The sequence below is a fragment of the Ovis canadensis genome, chromosome 11 (genome assembly GCF_042477335.2).
Source record: "Ovis canadensis isolate MfBH-ARS-UI-01 breed Bighorn chromosome 11, ARS-UI_OviCan_v2, whole genome shotgun sequence".
Lineage (NCBI taxonomy): Eukaryota > Metazoa > Chordata > Mammalia > Artiodactyla > Bovidae > Ovis > Ovis canadensis.
The window spans coordinates 42,566,970-42,586,927 of NC_091255.1; the positions used below are offsets into that span (position 1 = coordinate 42,566,970).

At 55.1% G+C, this 19,958-nt stretch overlaps 1 protein-coding gene across 7 annotated transcripts in view; it reads right to left on the reverse strand.

The window, feature by feature from the left end:
- Window positions 1-19,958, reverse strand: part of EPN2 (epsin 2) — a 52,172-nt gene that overhangs the window by 24,148 nt on the left and 8,066 nt on the right. For 5 of the 7 annotated variants that reach the window (XM_069542950.1, XM_069542947.1, XM_069542948.1 and 2 more), the window contains exon 2: window positions 561-1,322. In XM_069542950.1, coding sequence (XP_069399051.1) covers window positions 561-1,155 — 595 coding nt within the window. In that variant the 5' untranslated portion in view covers window positions 1,156-1,322. Of the gene's footprint in view, window positions 1-560; window positions 1,323-10,423; window positions 10,632-19,958 lie in introns of those variants that run through there. The other 2 variants (XM_069542951.1, XM_069542949.1) reach the window with 1 other exon arrangement.

Here is a 19,958-nt window from a genome sequence, read left to right on the forward strand (position 1 = left end):
GGCCCTGAATGCCACTTCTGCTGGCATCTCTCCTGAACACCGGGCAAAGACCCAGCATCTCCAACACGCAAAGCGAGAAAAGAGCAGCCCAGAAAGCACGGAGCCAGCCGCGTGACCGGACCAGCAAGGACCCCCACCCAGAGGCGGGGAGGAGGCTGGCCTCTCCCTCTGCGGGAGAGGCGGACATTCACTGCCTCACCCAGTGATGCTCAAGGAGAACAGACGCTGGGCCGGCCAGGAGACCCGAAGCCCAGTTTCAGAACGACACTGAATATGAGACAAAAGAGAGCAGATTTCTGGGACAGCCAATCCCCTGCTGCTGCGGGCAGCCAGGCCCTTCGCTTCAGCCCTGGCCTGAGGGGGAAGCAGGTAATCCATCCTCTGGGCCTGCCCTGCCCACACGCACCGAGAAGCAGAGGGTCTTGGGACCCCAGGCCAGGAGCCCCTCTGTAACAGTAACTCGAGGTGAACTGAGGGGCTGCTGCCAGGTGCCAGCAGCGGGAAGGTAGGGGCCATGAGTCTGGCTGAGCCTGGTGCCCAGCATGGGGGTTACTACTCACAGCCATGGTAGGAAGCCGGCGACCCCCCGGCCTTGCCGTACTCTTGCTCCGAGTAGCTGGTGGACAAGTTGGGCTGGCTGGAGCCCCGGCCAAAGGTGATCTGGTTGCTGCCCATGCCGGTGGCCACCTGGGCCATGCGCTCCTTGGTCTTGAGGGCCTGGGCCCGCTCGGCCTTAAGCCGCTCCTCGTCCTTCAGCAGGGCCACCAGCTGCTTGGCCTTCTCACGCACGTTGACCCCCTGGTCCTTGCCGTCGCGGTCGACGTACTGGAAGTCCTTCAGGGTCTGGATGGCGAAGATGTTCTCGCGGCACTGCTGGGCCACGCGCTCTGAGCCCGTCTTGATGAGGTAGTCAAGCAGCGTCAGCGCCTTGTACACGTGCCGCCAGTTCTTGCCATGGTCGTTGAGCCGCTTCCACACCATGCTCATGATCTCCGAGAAGGCCACCACGTTGTAGGTCAGGTCTGCGATCTCTGTCATCAGGGAGCTGGACGGGCCCCATGGGTCATTGGAGGTGGCTTCCCGCACTTTTATCTCAGCTTCCGAGTAGTTGTTGACAATGTTTTTCATCTGGCGTCTGATGGACGAGGTCGTCATCTTTACCTTCTGTGACAAGTGCAGATCCCTTCAAAGAGAGAAGCTTCCCCGTCTCCAGCAGGTTCGTGCCCCACAGAGGTTCAGTCTCCGTAACAGGTCTGGAGCAGGGTCCCTGACGGTCATTTCCTCTACTGGAGCCTCAGGTCTGAGAAGCCGGAAGCCATGACCTAGAGAAAGAAGTAACAAACGTTACTGTGTGTGAGCTCCCGAGACAGCAGGCTCTCTGTAAATGGCAGGCAGGGGTCGGCCAGCTGGGGTGGTGAGAGGACATCCTCCAACCCCCGAGGACAAAAAGGATGCCCTCTTCCCTTCAAAACTAAGATAAGATCAATACTACACATTAATAACCAATACAGGTTAAACTCAAGTTTAAGCCTCTGGAAGGAAAGGAGTAACACTGTAATTCCTGGTCTATTTTCAAACCACTTCTGCTGGATATGCTCTGCCACACCTGCCAGACGCCCGCTAGAAGAACCTCATGCCATCTATACTGGCTCCAGAGACTCTCTCTGACCCTCTTCTCCTGACTGCTTACAGAGACTCTCAACCCCTTTGAGACCAGGGCTGAGGCCCCACTGGGCTTTCGGAGCCTCCAGCATCTGGCACAAGCTATGTAGCACTGATACAACCTTACAAATAAACTGCTTCTGGCCCAGTTTCCTCATCTCAGAAAGAAGAGAGCTGAGGACTCCACATTAACAGGTCCACCCAGTCCTTTGCCACAAACACACCTCTCCAGGGGAGGAACACCTGCGGAGCTAGAGTGAAGGCTACGCCTCTGGCCACAGGCTGGTCCAGTGTGGGGGACACCACCTGGTTTGGTTGCCAGTGAACACCCAGCACTGCGATATAAATGCTGCTGCCACAAGTTAAAAACAGCGCCCCTTCCCCAGGAAGGCATCTGGTGGGGGACAGAGGTGAGCGCGGCAACCTGAGGATGCAAGTCCAGGGCAACTCGACTGTGGCGATGGGCCACAGATGTAAGCGAGGAAAGCACTCCCTGCAGCCCTCAGCGGGCTTCTTCAGAGGACGAGACAGGGCTGGCGGGGACTGGAAGTGAAGTGGTGCCAGGTGACACCTCTCCTACAGAATGAAGGGGCCCAGGACCTGCAGCTCCCCACTCCCACCCCACCCCCAGCTGCCACTGAGCTTCTGGCCTGGGAAAGAGCTGGGTGGCCTTGGGCCAGGCTGTCCCACTGTATGCTCACAAAAAGCCTTCCTTCCGGGTAAGGATCACCCCTCCCCCGGTGCAGACGGAGAGCCTTCCTTCTGGGTCATGAGGTCGCTGACCAAGGCCCCCTGGTGAAGACGCTCTCCCTCCTCCCACAAGGGCCCTCACTCTGCTGCTTCTGCCAGAGGAACAATGGGTGGGCAGCCTCTACCAGTTTAACATCCCAGCCTCAGAAATAAGTTACCAGCAAGTGTCAGGAGTGGGGAAGCCAAAGGAAATGCCCACCCCTCACATTCAGTCAAATAGGAGCAGCTTGTAACCATCATCCTGGTGCCAATTACACATCTGCTTGGTGAGCAAGGCCTCTCCACCCTCAGACAGGCCAAGAATTCTGCCTTCATCTGCAGATGCAGGACTTCAGCAGGAGGTGGGCAGAGTGGACTCCCCTGCCTGGCCAGCTCTTACAAACCTTCTACAGTGTGTCCGAGGAGCAGGGCCAGGTGCTCTGCGGGGACCTGCACGTGTGACGTGACCAGGCTGGTCATCCATGGCCGCCAGACAGGATGGGCCTCAGAGGGGGCCTCCAGAGCAGCTCTGGCTCCCAGAGCAAAGGCTCCAGCATCACTGGTCACACTCGAGGTCCTGAAGCCCCAGGGCTGCCCAGCACTTTGTCTGTCACCTAGCTGGGGCTCGGCAGGCTCCCCTGCCCTGCACTTTGCAGCTGCAGGAGCCATCGCGGCCGCATGTCCTAGGCGACAGCCCGTCTACACACACAAAGCCTGAAGGACGGGCCCTTAGCCACAGCTGAGCCATGGCCCAGTACCACCGAGGAGCTGCGTCCCTTGGCCCTCAACATGCAGGCAACCCAGCCAGAGTCTGGGATCAGGACTCTTTCTCAAGAGCAGTCTATAATGATGACCATAAAGTAACAGCTGGATCACATTTGCCAAAGACAAGCTGGGGCAGAAAAATTCTGGCACATTTGAAAATACAACCAGAATTTGCCTGACAGTGGAGACTACAAGTAGATTGAATAAAACAGCAAATAGAACAACACTAAAAAAAAAACAAAAAATTCCAAGGCTAGAGTGATGCCCCTGGAGGCAAGAAGAATTCCATAAAAATGTGTTCAAGAGCCTGCAGAGTCGGGTGGGGAAATTCCTTCCCAATCCAGAGTCCCAGATGCGGGAGGAAGCAGCCCTCATGGCTCCAGACCCCAGGTGGGCCCTGGTCAAAGCCCACGTGAGTCCTGGCCATCCCTTCTGTGACAGGGACGTAACTGGCCAGGTGTCAAGAAGATATTGATGGTTGGGGTCTCCACTAAACCCCCACCTGGGGGTATTTTTCAGGGATCGGGGATCATTATCAGGGACCCAGACCAGCTATGAGGGAACGGCAGCAAATATCTCTCCTCTCCCGAAACCTAACAGGATCCACAGATGGCAGCTCCTGCTCTACGTCTGGCGGCCTCCTGTGACTTTTTCCAGGCAGGCGACACCCACAGGGAAGCTGAGGGCCGTCCGCCTCACTCACTGAATGCAGCATCTGTGTTCCAGGACTCCTCGGTGGGCAGAGAAATCAAATCTTTTATCTCTATCCCAAAAGCGGGCTTTAAGAAAACTCTGCATTCATATATGTGAAGAATTTCAAAAACAAACATCTGAGCCTCTTAACTCTGAGATGGTAAAGCAGATACAGTGACAGCACCCACAGTACAGGAAGAGCCCCGGGTGTCAGTTACGTGGCTGCAGGGGGACTGACTGTCCCCCCAACACTGGATGACCCCTGTCCCCTTAAAAAGAAAGAGCCACCTGGGGGCTTCTCCTAAGACATGACAGTCTTGGAACAAGCACAGGAAAATTCAAATTCGATGTCAGATAGCCTCCAATGACCACATTAGTGATTTTTCTAAAAGCAGAAATCAAGCACTGAAAACACACGTGAGGAATCCCTCTTTTCTTTACCAGTATGGAGGATTGTTCAGTCTCTAGGAAGAGCAGATGGGCTACAGGTTACACGGGTGTTGAAATGCAGTCATTCTGAAAGACGGCGTGAAACAAGGACCAGGCTCAGGAGACACAGTTCTGGCCATCTGACAACACAGTCACTTAGAAATGGTGGTGTGACGAGCAGCACCTCCCGGAGAGGCGTGAGCACCAAACACTGGTGCCTGGACCACTGGATGCGTGAGCAGAGGACAGAGAATCCCTCAGTGTTCCCCTCCACCACTCTTCCACGTAGTTTTGCTAATGGCCAACCAGGGACAACGTTCTTAAACAACCCTGCTGGAAACCAGACAGCACACAGAGCCAGGGGCCTGGAGAGCGGGGCTCGGGCTAGGCCAGGCCCAGCCTCCCACTCCTGGATGGCAGAGCAGATCGGACACCCAGCCTAGCCTCCCGTCCCGAGGCCCCTTTCTGACAAGGGCTCAACTCCTGCCAGCCCCAGAGTGTCACAGGAGCCCCCACCTCAGACCAGGTCCAGGTCAGCCACCATGAGGCTGGAGTTCTGGCAACAAGCCTACTGGTGGATGTTTCTCTTGGCCTGTGGGGCTTCCCAGGTCTGTGGAGTGAGCCCCCGGAACTCAGCCCCCCTCCAAGAAAGGAGCTTGTGGCCCCTGGGCCAGAGTCTCCATTCCAACACGTTGAGTGACTCTACCACCAGAGAGAGACCCCCGATGGCCAGTGGCCATGCCACCCAGGGACTGGGGCACAGAAGGGGGCATCCGATAGCTTCACACCCACCCACCCGCACACAGGGCAGGCCCGCAATGTGTTTGATCAGCAGAAGTTTCCAGCTTGAGGCATTTGGGGAAAAGAACAGAGCTACATGGGAAAATACAGAATTCCCAGGGATTCATGCTTAATTTAGACCTGGCTGGTCACTGTGGTGGTGCTGAGCGCTGGGCTGTGGCCACGTCCTGAGGAGCCAGCAGGAGAGGGGAAGCCGGGGGAGGAGGAGCTGTGGACCACACGGGCCTGGTTTCAGGCACAGCAGCTGCCCGTCGCTGCTCTCTCAGGAGCTCAAGATGCTGCCCAGAGCAAGCCCGTGGGTGAGGACAGGCACCTCCAGGCAGTGTAACTGCAGACCCACCCTGGCACAAAGGGCTCCCATGGGCTTTGGGGAGTGTGGCTGAGGTCTTTGCAGCCCACCCCACGAAGTGCAGGGGGGACCAGAGCCCAGAAGACAGCGCACCCAGAAAGTGAGCTCCTCCAGTGCCAGCACGGGTGCACCCTCGGCCCCTGGCACTCTCCCGGTCTCAAGAACGGCCTGCTCCCCTTCCCACGGCCTCCCTCAGCACTGCCCCACTGCCCCACTGCCTCTTTCCTGTCAGTTGAGATATGAGGGCCACGGTCACTCTCTCAAGTCACCAGCTCCCACTGTGGGCAGAACCTCTCCATGCGGGACACCTTCCTGCTCATCCCAGTTGCTGCTTCCCCATCTCCACCACGTGTCCTCAACACAGGCTCCTCTGATGCGGGCTGAGTGAGCGGGCACAGAGGGAAGCTGAACAAGGCAGACAGCACCCCACCCCTCCCCCTCAGACACGGGGCTCACCTGGGCCAGTCCCCCAGCAGTCTCCCTCGGGGCTCTGTCGATGGGGTCAGAGCAGCCACTCTGCTCAGTGAACATATAAAACCACTCCACGTGGTTAAGAGTTCACAACAAAGAACCTGAGGGCAGGGGTGGATGGGCCATGTCAGCCAATAGTACCCAGGCAGTCCCATGGACAGCGGAGCCCTGCCACCCCACCAGCCTGGGTTCAGGAGCAGACCAGGTGATGAGGTAGGGACAGCTGCTGCTCAGCGCTGACACGGGTCCAGACACCTGCGTCCTCGCAGAGTGTGTCTCTGAGGATGTTTCTCAGTAGCACCTCGAGGGCAGCCTGGGGACACAGTCCAGGGCAGGGGAGACGCCTACAGAAGCAGCAGGGCCCAGGCAGAACACACTGGGCAGAAGGCACCTCTCGGTCAGGCAGGTGGCATCGTCCACAAGCCCCTTCCTGACTGTCACACCCGGGCCCAGTCCTCTCCTGTGTGGCTGGCATTTCCAACAAGGCCTCAGATGTGCTAACTCTCTGCTGCCAGCAGTCACCCGAACAGAACAGGCTCAGAATAGAAACTGAAAATAGCACAGGCTCTCTCAACAGACGCTGGAGAATCCTAACAGCCCTGACTGCATGCCAGAGCGTCTGCTCACTGAACCTCAGCAAGAATTCGCAGGTGAGGAAGTCAGGCATAGAAACGGTAAGAAACTGGCCTGAGCCACATGCCAGCATGTGGCAGGATCAGGACTTGCCCCAAGACCTCTGGCTTCTGGTCCTATCCTCTTCATCTCGTCTGTTTGGCTTTAGACAAACTCCACACTACCATGAGAATAGTGAATCTTTCCTCACTGAATCCAGAGGCTTTGAAGGCCCCTCCTGTCAGGTGCTAAACAGGCAGTGAAACAGGAAAGAAATAACCGCCCTCCTGCCCCTGCTCAGCCCGTCTCCAGCTCTGCAAGCCAAGCGGCAGGAGCCCAGACGCTGGAGCTGAAGGGCCAGCCTCTGCCCACGTGCTGACGTGAGGCCCAGGCGGTGCAGTGCTATCCTGGGACAGGCCCCCGGCATTCCCAGCGCCTTCCAACATGGCCCACCAAGGAGGGGCCCTTAAGGTTCTTCCCAGAAAGCGTTGCCCTGGAAAGCGTCAGGCCCCACAGACGGCAACAGGAGGAAAGCTGGCAGGTAGAAGCCTGTGCATCAGAGACTCCAAGACGATATAAACATCAGCTGACAGAACTCACACCTTAAGAAACCTCTTGGGAGGTTAGGACCTCTTCAGTGACTGCTGCGTCTTCTGCTGAAGCAGCCACATGGGCTAGAACAACCCGAGAGCTCTGATTACTCCTTTAAGAACAGCCGTCGTCTGAAGTACCACCAGGAAAAAAACCAGTCTCAGTGCCGAAAGGTAAACTTCCTCTTTTGGTTCAGAATAAAAATACGACTTCCCTCCTTCCTCCTCTGCTGGATATGTTCCCAGGATTTTATTTACTCTGCACCGCTGACTGGACTCTCAAATGTCAGCGTCAGCCCGGAGAAGGTCTTCCAGGCACCGCTCTGTCCTCTTATATTTTTATGACGTATGTGCTGCTGGGCACACACAAGAGTACACACCAGCCCCGTGTGGGCACAAACGACGCGCCTGTCACCCAGGCCCATTCCCCACCCCACCCCGCATACAGCTTGGGTTCTGAGCTCCGCGATCCCATGGTTTTCAAGAAAGAAGATAGTCTTACCATGAACATCATCCAACCACCACAATCTGCCCTGGCGTCGATACTGAGGCTCTGAGACTCGTCCATGGTGCTGCGTGTCCCTGCCATGTGACGGCGCCTGTGCTCACCGATACCCACCCCCTCGTCTGTCCGGGACACTGGCCCCACTGCACCTTCTTGCCATCATGAACAGTGCTGGTGTGTGCACATGAGTCCCCGAGACTCGTGCACCAAGGCTTCTAGACCCTGTTCCGAGAGCAGAGCTACTGCTCTGCAGGGCACACAGCGATGTCTGCATGGCATTTTACAAGTGTCCTTGCTGTTCTCTCTTGTAACGCCATTTCCTTGTCACGGCACAGACAGACGGAGGGTTTAGCCAATACTTTTCACACGCTGGACATACAAGGAATGATGCCCACAGGGAAGCCCAGGACGCAGCCCCCGCCCCTACCTAGGTCGGGACAGCCAGTGGGACACCTGTGCCCCTGGGGCAGGGCGGCGGGAGAATGGGGCAGAGGGGAGCCATGGGCATGAGGGGAACAGGTGGCGAGGCGGGGGGCAGGTCTGGGGGCCACATGCACTGAGGAATCTGCACCTGCCGATTCGCTACTCCCCTTCCAGATCTCTGTCAAACCTTTCAAGTAGGAGTCATACGGTTAACACTCACAGGGCACTTCTGATGTGCCAGGCGCTGTGTTAGGAATCCTCCTCTTTAATTCTTAATATAAGCTGCATTACTGTATGCTTAATATTTTTCTTCGAATCGATCTACGTTGTTCTTGGCCACACTCAGCTTGTGGGATCTTCGTTCCTAACCAGGACTGAGCCAGGGCCACGGCAGTGGAAGCACAGAGTCCTAACCACTAGACGGACCACCAGGGAAGCCCCTCAATCGATCTACTTCTACATTCAAATACCTGCATCAGGTAATCACATACGTGAAATCGGGCATCATGCTATGGCATTTGGGCAGAGGAGGTCTATTTGTTTTTATTAAGGTGAAATTCCCCACTTTAAAGCAGGCAACTCATATTTTCAATTTAGGGTCCTCACAGTGCTGGACGGGCTTCCCAGGTGGCTCCAGTGGTAAAGAACCCGCCTGCCGATGCAAGACACGCAAGAGACGTGGGCTCGATCCCTGAGTCGGGAAGGTCCCCTGGAAGAGGGCATGGCAATCCCCTCCAGTATTCTTGCCTGGAGAATCCCGTGGACAGAGGAGCCTGGCGGGCTACAGTCCATGCGGTCACAAAGAGTCGGACACAACTGAGTGACTTAGCATACACGCACAGCGTTGGGTAACAATCACTGCAGTGGACGTTTTCATCCCCCAGGAGACCCTGTTCATTGGCCATCACTACCCACTCCTCCTCTCACCAGCCCCCAGCAAGCTGCCTTCTGTCTCTGTGGACTCACCTACTCTGGACATTTCACGCAAAGCCACACAGTATGTGCCTTTTATGTCTGGCTCCTTTCACTCAGAGTATTCTAAAGGTTCATTTATACTGCATTTATCGGTACCTCACTCCTTTTTGTGGTAATTTTCTCGCGTATGGACAGACCACATTTATTTACCCACTCATCAGCCAGACACCTGGACTGTTTCCATGCCTTGGCCTTTATGCACAATGCTGCTGTGAACTCTGCGTGTGAGTTTTTGTGTGGATGTGTGTCCTCAGCTCGCCTGGGCAGGTGCCAAGGAAGAGAGCTGCTGGGTCACCCGGCAGCTCTCAGCTTCACTTTCGAAGGAACCACCAAAGGTACCATGGCATTCTGAGGATAAAAAAAACTCTTTAAGATGAGTAACATTCAACGGCTTCCACTTAACATTATTTTAAGAAACACTGCTGCAGCTGAAGCTATTGGAGTGGGTTTGCATGTCTGGGGGCAGAGAAGCAGCGCGGTGGAGGCGGGGCTCCTGATGGAGTCACAGCAGGCAGACTGGGGAGGGGGGGAAGGGCAGGAAGCAGGCAAACGCCCATACCACAGCGCCTGGCTGCCGGCGGAATGCAGGGACACAGGATGTCAAGGTGGGGAGGGTGTGCCGCCTCAGGAGAAGGAAGGAGGCCGTGCAACAGTGAAGACAATGAAGCTGGAGGTGCTGCAGGACCAGCACAGAGAACAGAGATGGCTCAGGCAGCTGTGCCAAGGGCTGGGGCGGCGCTGGGGGAACCCAGGCGGGCATGGAGCGCAAGCCACAAGGGGGTGAGCGGCCACCAGTGACGTCCAAGAAGGGCCAGGAGAGGGGTGGAGACACAGGAGAACCGTCCTGTGGTGCAGGGGAGAGGAGCTGAGGGGATTCAGGGCGTGATGCCAACCAACAGGGATGCAGAGTCCAGAGGAGGCAGCAGGAGCCAAGCCTCAGGCTGGGAGGGCTGTGACTTCTCTGCCTGGTTATGCCAACAAACAGCTCCAACACCCAGCGAGGGGCCCTCAGCCCTCCAGACCTGCTGCACGGGGGGCCGGCCTCTGTGGCACAGCACCAAGCCCATCACCGCCGCCCCCCACCTCCAGTCAGCCTTGCAGAGCACCCCCCACCTGCTGCGGCTGCCCTGCAGGCCACCTGCGCTTCCGGCCTCCCCCATCTCTCCCCGCTTCCTCCCACGGCCTCTGGACAGAGGCCCCGACTGTCTGCACACTGGGGCTGCCTCACAGGGCCTGGCGCAGAGCCGGGCACACAGCTGCCCCGGGAAGGAGTGACTCAACCCCACCTGCTCCCACGCTGCCCCAGCCTCGGCTGTTCCCCACACCCTCACCCGACACCCAAGTCCACGGCCTCCAACGTCCAACGTCTCACGGGGTGTGGAAACACAGGCTGTGGTGCTGCTGGGGGTTAAAAATTACCAGGAGTTGGAGTGGAGAGAGAGCTGCCCCATGCCACGTTTTCGTCACCTTGCTAATCTGCTTCCTCCTCAGGAAAATGGCAGCAGCAGCCTTGGAAGCCGACAGATGACCCCATGAAGGATCTGAGTGGATGGAGGGGAGACCCTTCACTCCTCCTGCGGGGCCCATGGCTGCTCGGCTGCTTGCAGGCCTTTGCCACACCCTCTTCGGTCCCGCTGGGCGCCTCCCCCAGCCAGGAGAAAAGCAGGACTGGAGAGGCCCATGTCTGGCAAGGCGGCACTCAGTCAATTTCACACTAAAGTTAACAAGCAGAAACAAACCGCGGCTGGCATACCATGTAATTTTTTTAATTCTTAAAAGATTAGAAGTATGCTGCTGAATGTCAAAACACAGAAACCAAAAAGAAGTTAAAGTTGTTATTTTCCTTTTGGCTTTATCTCCATTAGCCAAATACTTCTCTTCAAACAGCGTTTATGTTGCCTTTGTCCTACTTTATTGAGGAAAATAATAATATAGGAGTTCCCAGCACGGATGACAGTGCACACGCAGATCTGCCCAGAGAACACTCCACTTTAGAGAAAGAGGCGTTTCCTTGCCTCATTGGCCACCAGCCTCCTGCTCCCTCGGTCAGCCCGGGGACGACCAGGGGGAGGACTGGGTCCTTCGGCACACCTGTGCTTCACAGGAAGACAACCAAACCTGGGGAGGCCGGCCCGCTCACTCACTGACCGCAGGCTTGGCTGCTGCTTGCCAAACTCACCGAGGTGGCCGCTGAATTTATTGATGGCTTACTATATGCCCCAGCCTGCAAGGGAAGCACTTCACAGGAGAGGAGAAAGGGTGAGTGAGGCAGTGCCTGCCGAGGAGGCTCAATGCCAGCTCCTCAGCCTCAGGACCTGAACATAACTTACGCGAGGCTCCCAGGTCCTTCCTTGAAGACCACCACATGTTCTAAGCTGCTTCCTGGAGGACTCATAGTCTCTCCACCAACCATTTTCCAAGGCGGGCCTACCAGTGCCAGGTAATCTGCACCTGGGAGCCCCACCTTGCAGTGACCCCTCCCCTGGGCCCAGGATACCCATTCCCCCACTGTGGTCATCATTTCTGTGCACCAACGACTTCTAGTCCACTGCCTCCTGGGCCTGTAACAGAACTGTGTTCCCCACTCCTCAGGGATCAGCCATGGCCCTAGCCAGTAAAACATGGCAGAAGGGAGGTGTGACATTCTGCATCCAGCACCTCAGAGGCCAGTTCCCCACAGCGTGGGGCGGGGGGTTGGGGGGCACGCGGAAGCCTGTGTCTCCGCCAAAGAGAAAGGATGAGGTGCCCAAGCACGCACGTAGCCCTGGAGTTCACAGCAGCATCGCTCCTAACAGCCAGCCAGTGAGAAGAGCTTCCCTTCACAGATGAATGGGTAAATAAACAACAAAACGTGGTATACCCATACAGCCTTAACAAGGAAGGAAGTACAGGCACAGAGAGGGCCCCTTGGGGTTGGCCCTGCAGGCCAGCGACGAAACTGGACCCTCCTGCCGGGCCCTGCCCTGGCCTCAGTGAGACACAGAGAGACGTGGAGCTGCAGGGGGACGGACAGGCCCTCAGAGGCCAGCTGCACTGGCCTGGGGCTTTCTCTCTCAAGTGACTGGATGCTCAGAAGTCACCAGTTCATTGGGCACTGTGCTTGGCCCTTCCACATCACCTCCTGGGAGGCGGGAGGCCTTGGGGGATGGATTCCAGGTTACATCCTGTGAGCCTCATGGCACAGGTTTTTAAACATCTTTTATTTCTGAGAGCTTGATTCAGAAGCAGTGTGCCAATGAAGTTTCTTCCTTTTAAAGAAGACAATATTTGTTCCCCTTCTCCTAGTTTTAACCCAATTTTCCTTTTCTTTCCTCCCAATAGCCTTTAGTGGTCTACCACATAGATTTCTTCACCATCCACTGGCTGGAAGAGTAATGCCACAAATCACTGATGCGGACCCCCACCCCACCCCACACACATACACCAGGCCCACCGCCCTCACAGGATGCGCACTCTCGGGAGGCCAGGACCTCCTTCCCGGAGGTGCCTATAACCAGCCAGGCAGGCAGGGAAGTGGGGACACCTCCCCAGCATGACAGAGCTGCTCACAGGGGCTCAGGCTAGGCACAAGCACATCCACACCAAGGGCCCCAGAGGGAACTCACTCAGCACTGACGTGTCGTGGACCCACAGCCGTGGACCCACAGCCTGGACTGGAACAGAGGGAGCTGGTAAGCCCCAAGCAAACACGTTCCTGAAGAATGGGCCTGCTTTCTCTTCCAGAGCCTCCAGAAAGGAGAGGCATAAACTACCCACGACCAACTCATCATAAACCAACCTGACCTCAGTGAGGGAGGAGGTTCCTTCAGAAACCCAGGATGACAGGCTGGACACCACTCCAGCCCAGAAGGGAAGGTTTCGAAGACCCAGCACCCAGGCACCTGGCCCTGGGAGAAGCCACTCCCTGAACTACATGTTAAAGGGCAACCTGAGCCCCAAAGCCACAGCTGATTCTGCCCGGGGATGCCGCCCACTCCACAGTCTCTGAGGCTGGCAGAGCCAGCAGTCTTCCGCTCCACTGTTCAGCCCCAAAGTCTTCCTCCCTGCAGGCCACCCTGCCCACACACCCCATCCCAGCACCCGCTACAGCCTCCCTGTCAGGGTCTCCTCCTCCCCCTCCACATCCAACTGCTGAATAAGCCCCTCACTCCCCAGCCTCACTCCCAGCAGTGCTGTCTCTCAGCCACAAGACCCCACACCCACAGCAAGGAAGCGGGGGACAAGCCACAAGCTGGGAAGAGCTCAGCCACCGAGGGAGAGCTCTGTGCCAGCCCGCGACAGCCACACAGGCCACAAAGACCCCTGGGCACTAAACAAACAACTTAGAGAAAATACACCAAAACATTAACTGCAGTTACAGTGACAAGGCTAGTTCCCGCTTGGCCCTTCCTACTTTTATGAACTTCCCACATTTTCTTTCATTACCATTAAGACAGGCATCATCAACATTCCCGAGACATGGCACGGAGGAGAACCAGCCTGAAGACACTCGGTCAGCGCATATGTTTTATCAGAGCTGGCTTTAGTCTTTGGAAAAACTACGGATAATCAGATGGTGAAGAGGGAAAAAAGTTACCAATATTCTTGCTCAAAGTCAAAAGAACCTAATAAAAAAAAACCTGGGAAGAGGGAAGAAATAATAAAGGGTTTGGTTTTGTTGTTTAAAGAAAACATTTGTTTCTCTTTCATCAAATATTAACATCTACCTAACACCTTGCAGTCAGGTTACACGGTGATTTCTTATGCTACTTACTTTACTCTCCTGCCAATACAGAATATTTTTTAAATCAAGAAGGAACGTATTTTCGGTCATAATTTATTCCTTCTCTCAATTAGAGCAGGGAGAGTGCTCCTTTAACACACAGGCAGGGTCAGATTAGTTGCACAGACCCTGTTATGAATGCCTTCTTATCTACTGGTCTTCTCTAGAACTGCATTCCATAGCAAATGGCAGCATGACTGAGACCCACACACAGGCTCGGGTCCTGGACGGCCCGGAGACATTGTCACACAGCCACGCTCCCACCAGGCAGGCCCAAAGCCCTCAGAGCAAACTCTTCAGCCGCTCATCCCCAGTCTGTCCAGGAGGTGGGGCCTCTGCGGGCTGGCCAAGGCTGGCCAAAGAGAGCTCCCACTGGTTCCACCAGCAAGAAGGCCACCAGGAGCTACATGATCCACGTGACTGCTTCTCTGAGCTCAGGCCACCATCCTTTGCGTCGGCTGTCCTCCCCAACTCCATCCTTTCTGCCTATGTTTCCTGCCTTGTTGCTAAAAAGAAGGGAAACGGCCAACAGCAGTGGCTCACAAGCCCCACCTGTAAGGGGGATCTGTGTCGGGATCTCTGGCATGCTTCAGGAACTTACTTATGCTCAGGCCCCACCCAGAATAATTAGAACCAAAGGTGATGGGGGCCAAGCATTTGAGAATCACTGGCTCAGAGGAAGCCAGGAGACATAGCGGACGGCGAGTGAATGAAGAAACCAAGGCAAAAGGGAAACAGAAGGGGGAGGAAAAAAAAAAGCAGGGCCAGAAAGCAAGGTTAGAACCCAAGTGCAGACCACACCAGGGTTGGGCCAAGAGACTGGCTTTGAGCTGAGCTTCCTGGTGGCCCAAGGAAAGATGACTCACACTGTCTACAGACAAAACAGACCAGAGTCACAGAAGAAGCTTCTCCTTGTCCTGGGGCCTGAGATGAACCCCACCCTCATGTCCTCATAAGGGGACACACAGCGTGACATAGATGAAACGTGCTCCCAACACCAGGACCAGACCCCTATGAAGTGGACAATGGCCCCTCTGCATCCGCATGGCAGCCCTTGACCTACAGTCAGCAGTTGGGCTGCCACTGACTCTTCACTGGAAATAAACTCCTGCCAGAAATCAACGCCCACATGTACACCATGCTCCCGAATCATTTCATGGTCCAGCTGACAGCCGTGTATCTAACCAGCCATCCTGAACTCAGCATGCAGTCATGAAGCCACAAGGGAACTGACTCTGACCGTCTCACTGGGAAAGCAAGGAAAGGCATTCACCTGTATACCGATGGCTCCAAGAGAACATGAGAGACCACCCCCTTGCCACCGTCCACCCCCAGACCCACGGCTGTGGCTGTTCAGGTTGGGAAGGGCAGGGCCTGTCCTTGATCAGCAGCCTGCTGGATGGCAGCCACGCAGGCCTGGGTGCCCTGAGGGGGACGCTCAGCACAGTGCGCGTCTGCAGGACGCGCGTCCCACTCAGCAGCAAGCATCTTTAAATGCGTGTGTGAAAACCAATGGAGCCAAGGGTAAGGCACCTTCCTGCTCCCTCACAGGTGACATTTTCTTTCTGATCCACACACCATATCACCACGGTTCAAATTAAGCACTGACAAGTTAAAGCGGCAACTACTCATCGCTGCCAAAGTGGAAACAAACCAAGTGTCCATCAACAGATGAACAAACAAATTGTGGTCTGTCCACATGACGGAATATTATTCAGCCATAAAAGGCATGAAGCACTGACACTCGACCATGGGGGTGACTCTGGAAGACAGGATGCCGACGGGAAGAAGCCAGTCACAGAAGGCCACATGCCACATGGTTCCATTCATGTCAACTGCCCAGCACAGGCAAATCCATGGATGCCAGGGTGGGGAGGGGAGCGGCGGCTGCTGATGGGTGCAGGTCTCCTCAGGGTGTGATGAGACCAGCTTGGGAACCAGACAGAGGTGAGACTGTGCAACACCGTGAACGTGCTTAATGCCGCTGAGGACTTACACTTTAAAATGGTTGCTGCTGTTGTTCAGCTGTGTCCAGCTCTTTGTGACTCTATGGAGTGCAGCATGCCAGGCTTCCCTGTCCTTCACTATCTCCCAGAGTTTGCTCAAACTCAGGTCCATTTACCATGGTAAATTTTGCATTATTTTATTTGAAAAATAATAATAATTAAGACAGCTGAACTCTCATTGTTTTGCCTTAATAGAAGTGCTAATAAAATTTAACCCATATCAAGATTTTGTATAAAGATGGCTGTTATGCTACCACTGAAAAAACCCAGCTTTGAACCCAGAGAGTATGAACTTCAGAATAAGACCGCTGGTGGTCAGTCCTTATTTAAAAATAAGTTCCCAAAGAGTCCACATCTGTGAGCAATACACATTGAAGTACTTATCAACAAAGTCAAGTCTCGGATTTGCTTTGAAATAATCTGGCAGGGGAGGGAGAAGAGCCTAGATTAAAACAGTCAAGCTGAACTATTCTATTTTTATAAGCTGGAAACCCTCCATAATGATAAGTCTTACTTTGTTTTCAAGCAAGTTTCCAAAGATCTCTGACCTGCTGCATAGTATTCTGTGTAGATAAAAGAACTAGATGCCTCTAAGCTGTCAAATTCCAGGTGTCCTCCACCTGAGCCCAACAGCACAGGGCCACCCGGAGGCAGACCTGGCCACAAGCAGCATCCAAAGGGCTCCTGGAAAATAACCAGAGGCCCAGGCCAGGCCACCGGGCAGCAGCGCACAGAGGTGTCTGGCCTGGCCTCTCACACTGCTAGCTGAGGGCCCCCAAAGTGCCTGTCCCAAATGCAGCCATCAGCTGGGGTCCCAGCAATGTCTGCAGATACGGGAGTCAGTCACCAAAGTGCCTCTTCCAGAGCCCCGGCACACCAGACGGAGCTCACCTCTGGGCTAGGGACCAGGAACAGGACGCTGCCAGAGCCTCCCTCCCGAGAGGCAGGAGGAGCTGATGCTGCAACTAACTGCCAGCTCACCTGTCCCTGCTCCCTCTTCCAGAACTAGGTGTACAGGGGAGGCAAGGCAGGTATCTCCCTCCACCCACCCCCATTGCATTCCGAGAGTCTAGGGGAGCACGTGGCACACAGCAGGTGTTCAACAAAACGCTGCTGTGTGGTCCTGACTCGATGGGCACTGCTCTAACAGTGCACTAGAAAGACTTGCTTCTCACAGACGCCAATGCAAGACGGAAGATGGAAGGTACCGGCATGGAAAGAAGGGACAGGAGACAAGCTTATGATGAAAAAACACCCCCACCAAGAAGAGCACCAGAGAGGCTCTGGAGCGTGGAGCCTGGGTCAGCAGGGAGGCATGGAGAGGACAGAGGTCTGCAGGGGAGGGAGGGGGGTCTCATAGGGACACAGAAGACGGAGGCAGGAAGCTCTGCCACCCTGAGCAGACACCTGCCACCACAGCACCCCGTAGAAGGCCGTGAGTCCCCAGAGCAGGGCCCAGGCCATGAAGGGAGGTGAGTGGACACCACGGGAGGGGTGGGGGCTGTGAGGAGCTGGCGCACACAACCCCATCCAGAGATGGCGCCGACCCTGGCGCTGACCCAGGGTTGCCAGGCAACGGGGCAGGCCCTGGCTGCCAAGTGTTCTGATTTGTCAATGAAGCCGCAAGTCTGGATTGCTATGTAAGATCTCCTGATTTTCATGTTGGCATCTGGGGTAGACAGAATAATGGCCTCCCAAAGATGCCCTCATCCTAATCCTGGTTATGTGGCAAAGGGGAATTACAGCAGCAGATGCGATTAAGGTCTCTAATCAGATGACCTTAAAATAGGGAAGAGGACCCTGGATTATCCAGGGGCTCCATGTAACCACAAAGGACCTTAAAGTACAAGTGGAGGCAGGCAAGCCGTGTCAGAGGGTACAGTGGGAGAGGGACGGGACTATAGCTGCTGGCTCTGAAGAGGAGGGACCTCGAGGCAAGGCGCTGGAGAAGGCAGGGGACAGAGCTCCCCAGAGCCTCCAGAAGAGCCAGCCCTGCCTACACCCAAAGAGCCACATGGACTAGACTTGCAGAACCCTGTTGCTTTAAGCCACTGTGCGGGTGGTAATTTGTTACAGCACCCATAAGAAACCGATACAGCAACCAAGTTCAATCTTGAAAGAGAGGCACCAACAACCCAAACGAAAAGCACCAGCAGGCTGGATGGGGCCCACAGACCATTTCTGCCTGGTGCACGTGGTGGGTGCCCAGCTCCAAGTCTGGCACACAGCAGCTGCTCACACATGCCCTGAGCTAAGAACTCAACCCTTCGCCCCGACGATGTCGTCACACAGGGCTCCAGGGGTTCTAGAGAACAGAGCCGCTTGGCTGTCAGGAGTCCTCTCCCCAGGGACCTGCTCACTAGGCAGGAGCACTGCCCCGCCTGGCCTGGACCCGAGGAACCAGCTTCCCAGAGAGGAGGGAGCCCCCTCCAGCCCCACCTTCTGCGACAAAAGAAAGGAGTGTGGGCATTCCAGGTCCCCAGGGAAGCCTCCAGCACCCGCTCCCAGTCACCCCGGGGTGTGCCCAACACACCACAGCAGTGACATCACTTCAGTCTGTCTCAAACAGCAGAGGACCTCTTCTCACAGGAGCTCTTTCCAGCTCCCCAGGCTCAGAGGGAACAGAGCTGCTCAGATCAGAGGTCAGGGGGAGCACTGGGTGCCCCCTGCCGCCAAAGCCACATGAGAACCAGGGTGGACTCCAGGCTGATGGGGGCCTCCGCGCACGCCCCGGCCTGCCTCCTCCACACCCTCCCGGCTCAGTGAGCCTGACATCTCACCCAGGGCTTCTCATGGCCCGTTCATGTTGCTTGGGGTCCTCTGCCCCCTAGAACTCCCACTTTTCCTTCAAGATTCTGCTTATGTACCATCTCCTCTCTGAAACCCAAGTTCATTCTAGGCATCTGCCCACACGTTCTAAACGTCTCTCTCTTGGAGTTGACACTACCTTCCACGTCAGGAGCCGCTCTCTGCAGACCATCAGCTGCTGAAAGGCAGGAATTTACATCCTTTGTTTTTAAACTAGAGTATTTACAACACTGATTCACAACACAGTGTTAATTTCAGATACACAGCACAGTGACTCAGTAGTGTGTGTGTATACTTTTGAAGATTATTCTCCCTTATAGGTTACTACAAAATACTGAGTATTGTTCCCTGTGCTATACAGTAGGTCCTTGTTGGCTATCTATTTTATGTGTGTGTGTGTGTATATATATATATATATACATATACATATATATATATATAGTGTGTGTGTGTGTGTGTGTGTGCATGCTCAGTTATGTCTAACTCTTTGCAACCCCACGGACTGTAGCCTGCCAGGTTCCTCTGTCCATGGAATTTTTCAAGCGAGAATACTGGAGCAGGTTGCCATTTCCTACTCCATGGGATCTTCCAGACCCAGGGATTAAACCCACGTCTCTTGTATCTCCTGCACTGATGGCATATTCTTTACCACTGTGCCACCTGGGAAGCCCTATTTTATATATAGTGGTATGTATATATTAATCACAACCTCCTAATCTTTCCCTCCTAGGAACTTACATCTTATCATGTATGTATTCCTAACCCATAGTATATAACACGTGTGTTCAGTAAACATTAAGAACTGAATAAACTGGACTGAAAACTATTTTTTTCTGGTAATACCTTAAATGATGATATTGTGGTATGTGTTAAATACACCGGGTAAAACCTTATTTCTGACCTTTAATCAATAAAGTGTATCTACCTAAATAAGGAGTTCTAAATTACAGCTATCTAGTATAATTACTTTTCAGAAGTATAGTTCTACGTTTTACAAGCAGTGTCTGCTGTGGTCATCACAGTTAGGGGTGCAGGAAGGAACCTGGCTTCTAGGCTGGCCCAGCGGTGTCAGCTGCACTGACATGGCTAAGAGCCAGGCTGAAGGAGGTCACCAAGCAGCTGGGCCAGAGTCTCTCCTCCTGCTCTCACCTTGCCGACTCTGCTAACCCAGCCCGCTTTCCCCGGGTGACTGAACGGCAACCCTCTGCAGCCAGGTGGTCACCCGCCATCCTCCTCTGGCACAACTCCCCTAACCTGCCCCCTCCCTCCCAGCCCATCCACAGCAGCTGACAGGGGCTCAGGGTCCCAGCACCCCACACCTCATGACTGCAAAGGCTTCCGGCTCCCTCTGGCTTCAGCCTCGACGACCCCCCTACCC